This window comes from Alternaria novae-zelandiae, assembly GCF_023758075.1.
Source record: "Alternaria novae-zelandiae strain BMP 2774 chromosome Unknown scaffold_9, whole genome shotgun sequence".
Taxonomy (NCBI): domain Eukaryota; kingdom Fungi; phylum Ascomycota; class Dothideomycetes; order Pleosporales; family Pleosporaceae; genus Alternaria; species Alternaria novae-zelandiae.
Window position 1 is genome coordinate 1,143,121 of NW_026056969.1, and position 14,056 is coordinate 1,157,176.

Below are 14,056 nucleotides of genomic sequence, written 5' to 3' on the forward strand. Positions count from 1 at the left end.
AGATTATAGGGTCTAATCAGAAGACCATTTCGCAAGCTTTTAGGAGCTTGAGAAAACCGCCACGGGCTTTATCTCCGTGACGTGACGCCCGCGAGCCATCATCGGAAAAGGCAGGAAGGCCTCCGATACATAAGCAAAACGCTATGCTTTTAAAATTGGGGCCTCTTCGAATGCTTGTGACGGGAGATGCGAAAGTGGGTTTTCGCTGGAGAACTTTTGATGTGTTCATGGCTAGAGCCTTGGATTTAGCGTCGCCCATGCTCCCCGAGGCAGCGCTTTGCCTAAAGAGGCGATAGACCTGACGTATGTCATCGGGAATAACTGTTCATGCCGCGATTGTTTCTTTCAAAGCACGATTGTATGAATGGGACTGGGCTTTGTAATATTGGTGTTTGCATGAACTGCGCTTTGCAAGAACCGACCGATAAAGGCGGCTACTGCTTTATGTGATGTGCGCGCGAGAAGGTGAACAACAGTCGTTTTGAGAATGACTTCGTCAGCTTGTGAGCACCCTTTCCTCCATCTTAAGGTGAATCATTGATCTTCTGACGATAGAGTATTGCGATGGTCGCAAAAGACTGCTCACCTCTGGTAGACGCGTGCGCGGTTGTGACGGTGTCGGAAACCTGGGTAGCCTCCGCGGAGCAAATGTTATCGGATGTTGCCTCATCATTTTCAGTCATGGCCGCTGCTTCCACTTCATACCAGAAAAAGGTTGAACAGGTCTAGCGCCTACACTAACGTTAGGTCATCTACTTTGCATGCTTGTATGTTGATGTAGGCTGCAGGCCTGGCTTTGAGCTTCACATCAAGTCATAAAAAGTCGCACATGGGGTGTGAAACTGTCCTTTACCATTCCACAAGCTATGTAATAGTCCAGCAGAGATCTTTAATATCGAACAGTAAGTGATGCTCTTGAGATCAAGCCCTTTCCACATTCTCAGTCTTCGCCGCGGTGTACTCGGCGTTGGATTGGAAGCCACCTTCAGGGAGTTTGTCAAGTTGGTCATTCTCTCGGTCCAAGCTGCGGAAAGTCCAGGCAAAGCCGACCCAGCCAAGGAACGTAAGAATGGCAATGCTCATGTACAGCCACACGAGCAATGGATCACCGGCCAATGGCACGAAGGCCTGAGCGATGGCAGACGAGAAAGCATGCGTGAACCAAAACATGCCAGTCACCAAAGATCGCATGTTCTTCGGTGCTTTGGAGAAGGCGTACTCAAGTCCCGTGATGCTAGCGAAGATCTCCGAGAATGCGATGAGGATGTACGCAGGAACCTGAGTCCACACTGAGAGATCCGGCGGCTGATCACAGTCTGTTGGAAACTCTCCGCAAGGCGATTTCTGGTAGATGAAGTGTTGGATGACTGCTGCAACCACCATGGAAAGCATAGCGCAGACGAAACCAGCTTGGATCTTCTTCAAAGGTGTGAAGTTGATCCCCCAGTGAGCAAGCCTCGGGTAGATAAATTTGTCGAATATCGGAATGCAAATCAGCAACGTGAATGGGTTCTGTGGGCAATTCGTGTTAGAGTTTTTCTCTCGTGTATCTAGGCGTCGAGAACATACCAGGTTATGTACCACATCATTTGGTACACCGTTGAGCTTCATGGTAGACGCCTGCGACACCAGGTTACTGGTCCTTGAAGACGGTCAGCGGTTGTCTTATGTGCATCCAAGGTACCAATGATACGTACATTTGGCCATAAGGCAGCCAAAAGATGGGCAACCAGAAGAATACTTGACAGGCCTTGATGCCACGTCGAACTTCGTCCACCCACGCGTCGTCGAAAGTCATCCATACTGGCTTGTTGGCGACTTTGCTTGGTTTTGCAGCGTCCCAAATCTTCGGATCAGATAGATTCTTCCACGTACGCACGGGATTGAGCGAGAAGCGCCCCTTGAGAACCAACCCGTATGTTCTCATGGACTTGACCAGCACGTCACCTTGTGGGGGTTTCTTGACATAGTGCTTGCTGAGGGTGACCATTAGAAGCGGACAAAGAGCAAAGAGGATAGTTGGTAACGTGAAGGAGAGCCAGAAGCCGACGTATTTCTCGGCATATACTGTACTGGACGTCAGCTACCGCATGGCACGGTTCATCAAATATTGCTTACCCATAGAGACTTGGCCGACCAGCGCACCGACATTGATCAGAAGGTAGTAACGCATGTATACTCGGGAGTATGTGATGCCTGGGTCGACTATAACCCGTTCGCCATTGGGCTCGGTACGAATGAAAGCTCGCGGATGACTGGCCTCATATTGCTCCGCAATGAGCGGAGAGATGCAGCATTTGAAGAAGCCCCTGCAAGTGGTTAGCACATGAATTGAGTTTGCTCCGTGCGGAGACACTTACACACCGGTGCCAAATAGAATCAGGCCCAGAATGAACGAGGCAAGAGCTCCTTCGGGATTTGGTCCCATGACCTGAGGAATCGCCGCAATGATGATTAAGATATGGCCAAGTGTAGCAACGGCAATGGCGAAGTAAATGGTCTTGAATTTGCCCCAGTATTCATCAGCAACCCAACCGCCTAGTGAAAAGATTAGTACAAGTCTTGCTCGGGAACAAAGATTATGCTTACCAACTAGCGGCATGATGTACGAGAAGAATGAGTTGAATTGAACAAGGCCTGTGCTAGCACGCTGGCCCATTCCGAGAGCTCCTGGCTGACCGTCGCCGGCAGCGCCAGCTTCAGGGAAGGGTCCTGACGTGGGGAGGTCTCTCTGAATGAAGTTGACAAAGACGGCGGTCGTTCCGTAGTAAGCGAAACGCTCACACATTTCTACAATACCGATGATGTAGACTAGTAGTGGGTTGGTACGTCAGCGCATGGTACATAAAGACCTTGTAGAAAAGATGTGCGTACTCATCCAATTGACTTTACCATACACACGACGAAGCTTTCCCCAGTCTTCTTCGGTAGGATATTGCTCGCCATTGGGGCCAACAAGACTCTCGGAAGTTGACACAAACTTGCCGTGCTTCTCCAAACTCGCACTGCCCCGTGTGTCGTTGTGAAGACGAGGTGCATTCGCCAGTGCGGCGTCAACAATCTCGAGATTTGCCCCTGTAGACATCGCAGCTAGTGAGAACGTGATTTTCTCAAACACTTCAGCCGACTCGCCAGGTTATATAAATCTCTATGGCATCTTCCTTCGGATTGCGAGCTGCCTCATTCAGCAAAGTCGTGGCACTGTATTACCATTCACAACGTTCTCGGCACCAGACAATCTTCCCGGTACCCTGATCGCCCAGAGATAACTGTCTGTGCAAGGCGCTCGGTACTCGCTCGAATTCCATCCTACGTTCTTGGATTTCTGGGTATCTCGGATAAGCGGTTGGCGCCGAGCGATGCTAACGGCTGCGCCGTTCTTGAACGTTTGTGACCTGATCTTGGCAGGGATCTCGATACCAGGCCAAGCAGATAGCACCCAATGAAAAGCAAAGTGAGATATGAAGGGGTTGTTGGCCACCTAGTAGTAAGCCCAGACGGTCGGTCGTCCAAGATCTGACAACATCTTGACAACCCCTACATCACGACCTTCCTCATCAAGCAATGTGGCAACCCTTATCCTAGAGATCTGCTCCGATGGATTTTGCCCAAGTGACCTCGGGAGTGTTGAAAGCTTCCATCATGTCTGACTGTTGCTCCTAGGCATAACGGAGCCTTCGTAACGGTGGTCTGGTTGAGCGGAAGGTAGCCTGTCAATGACCGACGTGTTCGAACGGCTGCGTCGCCATCGGGCCTCGGGATGCAAGGAAGGATGCGTGGAGGTCGTCATCTGCGTGACTACTACCATCCTGAAAGAAAGGTGTAGACTGGTCGCGGTGTCCTTGTTCAAGCGCCAAGCATGCCCCGCCTGGACTAGGCAGCTTTTGGCTATCGCCCCCTCTCTTTCCGCACCCACCTCCAGCGCTGCGCAGCGTTCATCTCTCACGCACTACTGGAGCGACGCATCGCAGACCGATCATCATTGCTGATTGCGAGCGATGGATCTGTAACGGCCATCTTCAAATTCCTTGCACATCTGGCAAAGACCCTGAGCCACATAGCTAACTCAATAATTCACAGAACGGTTCCGGTGGGCGCTTTCACTGATAACAATTGTTTAGGAAGTTTACGAATCTTTTGATCAAGCTTAGATCTTCAATTGATTTGATCCGTATGAAGTTGATTGGATAGTCCTGCCTTGTCCGCCACATCGCTCCTCCCCAGCTGTATCATGATCGTTCCTGACTAGAGCGATAAGCAAGCAACTCTTGTTCAGTCTGCCTCAGCTTCTCCCTTTCAGATTCTAGTCTCTTCCTCCGCTGATCGTTCGAGCCCTTCTGCGAATCCTTCTCCTTATCGTAAGCCAAAGGATGGTTTACAAGCAACCGTATCTTCCAGTCTTCAAATAACACGTCTTTCGCAACTCTTTTATTCCAAAGCAGTGCATTCACTACATTCTGCATGCGCTCTGCGCACGTCGCATCAGCATCAGCCTCAAGGCCACGGTGGGGTTTCAGGGCTTTGTTGAACTGAGCTGGCCCTCGGAAGCCACTCTTGCACCGGTCGATTAAAGCTGAGAAGATTTCGCGGCACGTCGCCTCGAGCAGTAGAGAGTCGTACGCTTCTGGTCGAAACATCCTGGCTGCGCTTGAATTCTCAGGATCCTTGATGTCTTCGAGATTGATCATGGCCAGGACGAGCTTTCGTACCCAGAATTCGGCATGCTGTTCTACATCTGGGATCGAGACGTCAGAGCGAGGGTCTATTTGAGGCGCTCGTTGCACCCTTCGCCTATATTCTCGAGCGTTATCCCATCGACTGCTGGTAACAGGAGCCGGAGCAGTGCGATTGGGAGTTACTGGGGTTTGACCGGGTGGTGAGAACATTGTGGGCGGAGGTAAGCTTGTGTATGATTGTGGAGGATGAAGTTCGCAGCGTCTCTGCCCTGCAAGTCGGCAGCTCATATCAAAGTGTGGGCGACATGTGAATGTCAGTATGTAACATGAGGCATATGCTGATTGTTGACGGTCAAGTCACTGATGGTTAGATGCGGAATCTGCAGGTATTATGCACGTAGTGATTTGGCAAGTACATTCATGTTCTGGTGTCTGAAGCACTGCAACGCAGTGAATTTGACGAAGTCGAAGGTTGTGAATTCCGCCATGTCATTGACGGCGCCGCTTCCTTGAGCTCCCTACGATTAAACTAGGCTTTCATAGCGTTTGCGCTGTGCCGCACTGCCACACAGTGTATTCGATCCACACTAAGAACTCGTTATCACGCGCATCTGATCTTGAACCTCAACTCCAAAAACAGGTGACCAGAAGTTTAATACCTTTTCCGTTACCACAAAACCGCCAAGGTTCATCCGAGCAAGACATGTACTAGGGATGTTAAGAACATCAAGCATGGACACAGGAACAAACTCTCCGTACCCCTCATCACGTCCTAATACACCATCTCGGATAGAGCCTTTAGAAGGCTCTTCGTCTGTACAGTTCACGGCGTCACGGCCAGTGCAGTTATCACCACCCTCCTCTGCTCTTACACGGCCAACTCAGTACGCAGGTCAACACATGTGGGAGTATCCATCTAGAGATGATATTGGATCACAATATCATCAAGGGGCCGCCGCGGAGAACAATTTTGGCAGAACTCAGCCGCTGACATACTCGTACCGCACCTTTATGGGCGACATCCAGTCTAGAGAACAGCACTCTATCGATATGCCCGACCATAATGAGTATGTTGGGCCAATCATGGATAGGGAAAGAAAAGAGTATGGTTTTGCACGATCACCACCATACCCCTTGCACGGTCACGATGTGAACGAACATCCCAAGAGCGCTATGCATGGTAATAATGGTGGCCTGATCCGCCAGCCAACGGCAGAAGACTTCCTTCGACCCGATCATCCACTCCCTGCACCACCGGCTGAAGAGTACGACTCGGACCAAGATCTTCCAGTCATTGAGCCAGACTCATATCTTCCCGAAAGCTCCAACCATACTCATCTAGGCGATCTGTCTCAGCAACCAGTAGCCGCCCCAAAACGGCACTCCACAACTGCTGCTGCCGCCAAAACTACACGTATACCCGAAGGGAAATCGAAGCACAAACGCCCACAGTCCGAAATCATGACTCCTTCGAACGCATCAGCTCTTGAACATGAAACGGAAGTGTCAGAGCACCACAGTACACCTGTACGTGTGCCGACTATCAGCAGTGACATGTACCAACCGGCTCTAGGTGGTTTGCAGCGAGTGTCAGGTGTGCAGCGTAGAGATTCAAAGCGCGATCGCGTCAAGCGTTTTGCAAAGCACTTGAATCCCTTTCGTCATGAACGAAAGTTTGGGCGTCCAGATAATTGAAAAGTTGACGGCGGAGACGGAGGTTGTACTGGATGCGCCCTTCTTGTCGCAAGTGGTCCTCTCTGACGCACCTAAGTGCAAACTGGTGATATGTATCGCACAGTTTTCAACATTGAGAAGCTGAGGCTAGAACAAAACTCGTGTGGCCTCGAAGGGGCAAGTAGCTGTGGCAAGCGCTGATGTTCTGGGAAAACATTCAGTTTCTACCAATAGCCTAGTTTGCATACCGAGCCAGTCAAAATCTCGATGCAAAAAAATAGATGTCAAAATAGAAGTAATTGATCTATACAATCACGAAGTGCGAGAATGGTGAGAGAGTCTGGTGATGGTATTGCAACACGATGCACAACCCCACTAGCGTTCCAGCCGTGCCTTCTTCTCTGGCCCAAGCCCCACCTTCCATCTCCCTCAGTTCAGTTACAAATATCAATTTTCCGATCGTTCTTGGTAATCGCGACTCACCCAGGCAAACTCTCCAGAATCAAAGCTACTGTCACATTCACAATGCTACCGTTCACAGTGCCCAGCTTACAAAGTGCAGCTGAACAGCTGTTACGCCTGCACATGCCATTCACATAAGCATTGCTAACTTTAGCGCTGCTACAGCATGCGATTATTTCAGGTGTCCTTCTTACGCACATTCTGTGAGTACGAGTAGGCAGTGATTCATCTAGCAGCCGCGACGCATTATCAGAATCTTCGTCGCGGCTCTCAAATTCAACACTCTAGATACTAACGTGCATATCTGAGAGAATACAAGTGCACTCTACTACCGCATTAACCCTATTGCCGATGCAAAAGAGACTACCAAAATTCCTATTGCATACGAGCCGGAACGTTGGACGGTATCTCCTCGCTTGATTTGGGTGTTATCAATAGTGACGAAGAATGGCGTGGTGTGACGTTTAGAGTAGTGAGAGGAGTAGCGCATCATCTCCAGAACCACGATAAATGGGAATTGGGCGCGGGGGCAGTCTGGAATTGGACTGAAAGCTTATGAACCAATGCTCTTGGTCCTCAAGTCTCCAATGGTCAAGTGCAAGATGTTTGTAGCAGTTGATATTGAAAATTATTATCACGATGCTACTTCCCCGCTTGTTGCCCATGTATCAAACCCTCAACAAAACAGTATCCGTCTATTCAATATCCGAGTCTAGTCTGGAGCTGGACGCGATCGTCGGTGCTTGCGGGGCGTCTTGGGTTGTGCGCTCTATGCCTCGAGGTTGTTCTGGATAGCGGTCTCGAGGGCCTTGGGGTTGGCACCAACGACCTCGGCAACCTTGTCGCCGTTCTTGAAAAGGATGAAGGTGGGCATGGCGCGGATGCCGAGCTTTCCTGCAACCTCGGAGAGTTCGTCGACGTCGAGCTTGTAGAAGCGCGCGCTGGGGTACTTCTCGGAGAACCTACAAGGCGGTTAGTCGCGGCTAGCTGCCAGGGCAGTGCGGATACTTACTTGACGACCTGGGGAGCGATCACTTTACAAGGGCCGCACCATGTCGCGAAGCAGTCGAGGACCATGAGGGTGTCCTTCACAGCCATGGCCTCGTCGAAGTCGCTCGTCCTACGATGCCGTCGCGTCAGCGCATGCCGATGACATATGACGTCGCGCATTTCATATGAGATGCGATGGGAATGACTCACTTCATGAGGTTGTGTACACCCTGCTTTTCGTCGCTCATTTTGGCGGTGTTGGAGAAGAACTTTTGGGTGAAGAGTGGTCGGTAGAGGTTTGCGGTCGATGTGGGGTGGAGAGCTGTTCGCAGGCGCGCAGATGTGAGCAGTGTTCTGGTGGCTCGGAAGGACGACGGCGCAAACATAGTATATGTAGAAGGGTAATGAGACAGCAGGGGAAGGCGATTTCAAAGAATTCGGCTGATGGAATGAACTGGCCGCCGTTGCCGATAACAATTCTGATGCGCTTATTTTTCGGCAAAGCCGTTCGAGTCCCTGCGCAAATCGAAGATTCGCTGTGATGGCGGGCGGAGAGTAGCTGGAGATAGGGACTTGGTACTTACAATTTCAAATATCGGCGGGTATATGGAACGGACGAGGGAGTAGGGTTTCTAAAGGGTTCCTAGGTCTGGCGTTATGATGATAAAGCGCGGATTACTGTACACTCGCGGCGCAGAGGGGCTGCCATGATAGATGACGTGCTTGCCCGACCGCCCGATTTGCCCCACCAGGGTCCTCCTGCTTCCTTTGGCAAGGCGACGGCGGCATGCATGTGCTTCCCCTGCCTTTGAACAGCCTCGTACGTTAGATGCGGCAATGGATACGAGAGAATCACGGCTCACGGTATCGTGTTCGACGTAGCAGTCATCTCTGTGTCGCGCGAGATGCCATGCTAGGTTAAGATTTCCTTGCACCACCGCCATTTCAAGTAGCCTACAAGACGTACACGCTACGTCAGAACACCAGGGAGAGCATCATGGAGGCCCGACAATACAAGATACAAAGCTGATACAGCTGATTTAAACTAAAGTCTCTTCATAAAGAGTGGTGAACGCAGCGTCTTCTCGACGCCGTGCCCGTGGTATCTGCCCTAAACGTTATACAATGTGACAATCCAAATCCCGAATTCAGGCCTCAAGCCCGTCTATATACTACAGATGTTTCCTAACACGCCAAAAAATCACAACCGGAAATGAGGGCATCACAGAAGCCGCCACAGACAGCTTGTGGTAACATGCCGAAAAATAACTCTGAAACAAACACCAACGCCACGCTATGCAGTCTGGAAGACGATCCGAATGCAGGTAGGTAGTCCGAGCGAGCACATCCATCCAAGGGTCGATTGGTTCAGGAGACGCATGCAGCCAAGCCAGAAAAAGCAAGAGATAGGCAAGGAAATACAAATGAGTGGTCGTAGTTGGAAGAGACATGCAAGGAAATGGTAAAGAGCGACAGGATACAAAGGAAAGCAAAATGAATGGCGCGGCGTGGCATGCATGCGTGTTCCTGAAACAAATCAATCATCGAAAATGGGAGTGTTACTCTTGCCCGGACAGCCCGTGCGATCGGCCTTGTACTGGTGTACTAGATCGCTTCTGAATGTCCAGGAGCCTAGCGGAACCAGCGCTGAGGTGACGAACGTGACCCTTCCCGAGATCGACGCTTCTAGCGCGCTGAAGCATGACTGGCTCACTATCCGACGTTGGGGACGTCGGTGAGTCCGGGTCCGGTGACTCTTGCCCCATATCGGCAACCTTGGATGATGGATCCTCAGTATCATCGAGAAACATGCTTAGGAGGCCTTCAGTCGATTTAACCCGGGGTCGGCGATGGATGATGGTGGGCTGGCGAACGACGCTTCCTTGGACAAATTCTTCTTCCTGGCCAGAAGGCATCTGCGCAGGTGTAGGTTCAGCCTCCTCATCCGACTCAGCAGCAGCGTCTAGCGTCATGAGCGTGCTGCTAGCCTTGCGTCCCCGATCATCGCTTGCATAAGGAGATCGACCTCTTTGGTCTGGCAGCGGGGTTAACTTTTTGAAGTATTCATCGTCCGCCATGCCTAATTCCTCGTAGGACGCACTGAAATCGTCATTGCGTTGCGGGGCTGAGGATGTCAGACTGGCGCGCATCTGCGACCGGTTCGATGATCGCTTGGGTGGTCTACCAGAGAGCCACGACCCTTCAGAGTCGACAGAGGCGAGTGATTGCGACATGACATTGATAGGCGCCCCTGGACTGACTGGAGAATCTGAGCGATCTCCAGGAAGTGACCCCACACGGAGGTCTGAGAGATGCTGGCTTCTACGGCGAGCGGCGATGACGCTTGTGGAAGGGACTTCTGGCGACTGCACCCTTGAATCTGGAGGTGACAGGGGGAATTCCGGTAGGTCTTCCCTGAATTTGGACATTGTCCGTCGGGGTACGCTGGAAGGTCTCTTGATCTGAATTGGTTGAGTAGGAGGAGCGGTTCCAACCAGGTGAGGCGGGAGGGGTTGGCGAGACATGGACTCTCGCGATGTGTTGGAAAATGAGATCTCTGATGGTGTGGGCCGTGCCTGGTCTTGCGAGTTGCGTTTGCCTCTTCGGAAAAGAGATGCAAATACACCCATACGTCTGCCCTCTGAGCTACGCCGGCGTGTAGAGGAACCTTGTTTTGACGTGACAAAGGTATCGGCCGTGTCGACGGGATGCAGCGAGCCGCTTCGGGTAGGATCGGTCGCGTGCTCAATAGAATCTACAGGCGTGTCGTGTGCAAGCTTCTCCGAGATGAGTTCTGGCAAGATTGAAGCGTTGGAAGGTCCGCGTGTGTGTACTTGTGCGGAAGCACTGCCTCGTGAATAACGAACAGCTCGGGCATCAGATACAACGGGGTCTTCTGTAGGGCTTTCCAACGGCGTCGGCAATTGACTGTACTCAGCACGGGGTGTGACGGGCATCTCCAGTTGCTGGGGCTGAGGCGGCGTAGATGGGCGGACATCCTCCATGGGCATAGGCGCCTCTCGCTCGATACCGAGACCGACCATGCCGACGCCCTCCTTGCTGGGAGTCGCTGGCGTACCTCTTGCTTCCATGGCATTTTGTTTCTCTGCACGGCGCTCTAGTCTCCTGCGCAACCGTTCCTGGTCGGCCTTGGCCTTCTTCTCTCTCCGCCTCTTGTCTCGTTCTAGGATATCGCGGAGTGCTCCGGCGTCGAGCTCGTCGGCGAGGTCGTCGATCCGGCTCGTCCTTCGGCTCGCTTTCTCGTCTGTACTGCTGATGGGTCGGCGGGTGGATTTGTCGCTGTAGGTGTTGGGCGACATGCGGTCGCTGGCGTAGTGGTTGGAGCCGACGGAGACGCGGATAGTCGGGCGGGGAGAGAACATGTCGAGCGCGCTCACGCGGAAGGCACGGTTCTCTGAATTGCCAGACATGGATGAATGTACGGAGTTTTCGAGGGGCAGCGATACGTTTGACGTGGGACGCTCGAAGCGGTGGTTCAGGGCGCCCTTGACCTTCTTGCTGTCTCTGCGGAGCATGCCTCCCGAGCTGGCGGCAGGACGTTTCTGCGGCATTGGTAATGACATGGCGCGGATCTCCTCTTCGCGGACGTGGTCATGTTCTTTTCGCCTCTTGCTCGACTTCCGGCGGATCAGGGAAGAGTCTCCGGGCATATCCTTGCGCATTGACTGGGGTCGCTGCAGCTTACCACGGTCCTTTGCTGAGGGCGGCAGGCTGGAATGGGAGTGGTCGTGGAAGTTGTAGGGGATTCCGGCGTGGTCGTGGGTTATTGGGCGCAGGTGCGGGCTGTGAGCCAAGCGGTGCTGCTTGGGCAGGGCGGTGATGTCTTCGGCGCTCGTTTGGACCACCCAGTCTTTCGCAAAAGCGGGCTCGGGAAGCATCTTTTCAACGTCGCGTACCGATGCGGTAGAGCGTGAACTACCCCTTCGCCGGCGCTGTCGCTGGCTGGGCCCTCGTCGCGGTCCATTTGCCGTCTGAGTCGTGCTGGCTTGCTCTGCGACAGGCCGCTTCCTGTCTGTAACCTCGGTGGGTCCGTCTCTGAATTTAGCGGCCTTTCTGCGTCTTCGCCCAAACAGCCACATGGAGCTGTGCGAGCGCCAGGGCAGCGACAGAAGCAAGGCAGGGGAATAGGGTGGAGGGTTGAGTCGCGGCGGTCGCGATAGGCGGCGCGAGCGTGAGAAAGCGATTATACGCGGGTGGGCTGCATGGTGGACGGGCTTTGGCGACGGGTAGCACTTGGCGCAAACGGCTGGTGAATCGTGAAAATGGAAGTGGAGGTAGAGTGATATGGACGGCGAGGCGAATGATGTGAATGCAGCGGGAGGGAGCGTGATGTCAGACTCCTCAGACTCCTAACCGGCTGGCAGGCTCAGGCTTAACCGTGCTTGCCTCCAGGGTTGTGGCTCGACCTGCCGATCTGCGACTACCTAAAATAGCCTCAGTTTCGTCGGGCAATTGCTACGCCCACCGCGACTGCCACCACAGAACTCGTCACGTTGTTCAGCGCCTGCCTCGACGCACCATGCCGAACTCTCAAATCTGGGACCCAAAAGGCTCTATCAATCACTCCAGCTCCATCCATCTCTGTATGGCGATGCCGATTCATTCGGCTCAAGCTGCCTCGTTTCCGACACGAGCGTACCCAACGCCACCCTCACCCACCTGGCATGGCTTCGCTCATCACGCCGGGGCCAATCACGCCCCGGCATCGCCAACTCAATCTCTCGACCAACACCGCGCAGTTGGTGCCAGGCCTGTGAGCCACGGTGCCTAAGAAAAAAACACTTCTCGTCATTTCCAGCGAGGCCGCAGGGACAACACATCGGACGACGGTACGGTGCATGGCAGCGCGCTGCGGGAAGTATCGAATATCGAAAATTCAGCGGGACATGGACAGCCACGTCGGTCTTGCAGGCCAACGGCGCCATTGTCCAGCCAGCGAATCCCCCTGTACCCCTCCCAGTCCATCGAGCGACGGCAACAGTGTCGTGCGGTCCTCCACTCAGGTACCCGTGTCTCCCACAGGCACCTCTCCCATTTGTTATGCGGGGGTTCCTTATCATCGGACTACACCGTTTTGCCGGGCGGGAAAACGGGCGCTGTCACATGCTTGCGCTTTTCGTCCTGAAAACTAACGGTCCTTCCAAGACTCTTCACGCCGTGAAACCCCCGCCTGCGTTTCAAGTGCACGATGCTGTGTTCCATCGTGTCCTATTTATCTGTATTCTCGTATAGAAGTCTTCTCGCGTTAGTGGCATCCCGCAGCATGTCTCGGCTACATTTCCAGGACCCAACGTCACGACTACGTCTAGCATCCAGGGTCGCCTTGTCTGGGGAAACGCACAGTGTGCCGTAGCCCAAACGCACACGCTTGCACGCGTCCAGATCTAGCACTATTGAGAGATCGGCGGCTAACAGCAAGCCTTGGACAAGGCTAAACTTACCTACTCCACGTTTTTACAGGTCACCCGAGTCGTTCGAGCACGAAACAATCATTAAACTTCGAATGTAGGGCCGGTGTCATAAGTCTAATCTGGTCCCTTATATCGTCCACGAGCGGAAGGTTTGGATGATATCTCCGATTTTAGATCGCAGCTGATGCTGGAAACGCGGTCGTTAGCTTCCTGGTACCACCCCATTCAAGGAAAGATTAGAACACCCTCGAGCCTACATAGACGCTACGCCTCCATATTCTCTCATTGTTGGTCTAATGTAGGCTCTAGGCCTGTTCAGCTTTTTCTTTGTATGAGGTAGTACCTAGACATCACTGCGTCTTGCCTGTGAAGTCTAACCCTTGAGGCGCAATTTGGCCAATCGAGTTAAACTTCCTGTCATTTCCTGGTAATGCAGACATGACCACCACAGCGAGACCTCACACGCTTAATGGCAGCTGCGGTAGCAAGGCAAATATTCACTTGCATCATGTGTAGATGCCGTGGGAGACTCACGCACGAGCAACGTTGCACAGCTACCCCGCCAACAAGGCCTAACAGTAGCACCGCTTCATTCAGAGAAATAATCAACACTCTAGAGCCTACGTTGGGTCACCGTCACCTACTTTGCTTGTTCTCATATTGATGTAGGCTGCAGCCCTGTTTAATCTTTTCTTTGAATAAGGTGTCACTATGAAGGAACGAGAAATCCTACCAGTGCGTCAATTGAAGCGAGCCCCTGTACCTGAATGATGTGAGCACCCCGGATTGCAGGGCCATCTGTTAGCTTGCCAGTCTCGCACT

At 52.7% G+C, this 14,056-nt stretch overlaps 4 protein-coding genes across 4 annotated transcripts; all 4 read right to left on the reverse strand.

The window, feature by feature from the left end:
* Positions 1-921: 921 nt before the first annotated feature.
* Positions 922-3,085, reverse strand: J4E88_005274 (uncharacterized protein; the record flags this gene model as incomplete). The annotated part of the gene is made up of 7 exons (XM_049398914.1): positions 922-1,512; positions 1,570-1,642; positions 1,698-2,067; positions 2,119-2,309; positions 2,361-2,538; positions 2,590-2,811; positions 2,875-3,085. The coding sequence occupies 7 exons, from the start codon at positions 3,083-3,085 to the stop codon at positions 922-924; spliced, it is 1,836 nt and encodes a 611-aa protein (XP_049255594.1).
* A 1,144-nt stretch (positions 3,086-4,229) lies between these two features.
* J4E88_005275 (uncharacterized protein) lies at positions 4,230-4,886 on the reverse strand (the record flags this gene model as incomplete). The annotated part of the gene is made up of 1 exon (XM_049398915.1): positions 4,230-4,886. One exon carries the CDS (start codon positions 4,884-4,886, stop codon positions 4,230-4,232), a length of 657 nt encoding a protein of 218 aa, XP_049255595.1.
* Positions 4,887-7,581: 2,695 nt separating this feature from the next.
* On the reverse strand, positions 7,582-8,017 carry AMT13 (Thioredoxin amt13; the record flags this gene model as incomplete). The annotated part of the gene is made up of 3 exons (XM_049398916.1): positions 7,582-7,774; positions 7,825-7,932; positions 8,013-8,017. The coding sequence occupies 3 exons, from the start codon at positions 8,015-8,017 to the stop codon at positions 7,582-7,584; spliced, it is 306 nt and encodes a 101-aa protein (XP_049255596.1).
* A 1,344-nt stretch (positions 8,018-9,361) lies between these two features.
* Positions 9,362-11,902, reverse strand: J4E88_005277 (uncharacterized protein; the record flags this gene model as incomplete). The annotated part of the gene is given in 2 exon segments (XM_049398917.1): positions 9,362-11,876; positions 11,895-11,902. The coding sequence occupies 2 exon segments, from the start codon at positions 11,900-11,902 to the stop codon at positions 9,362-9,364; spliced, it is 2,523 nt and encodes an 840-aa protein (XP_049255597.1).
* Positions 11,903-14,056: the final 2,154 nt, after the last annotated feature.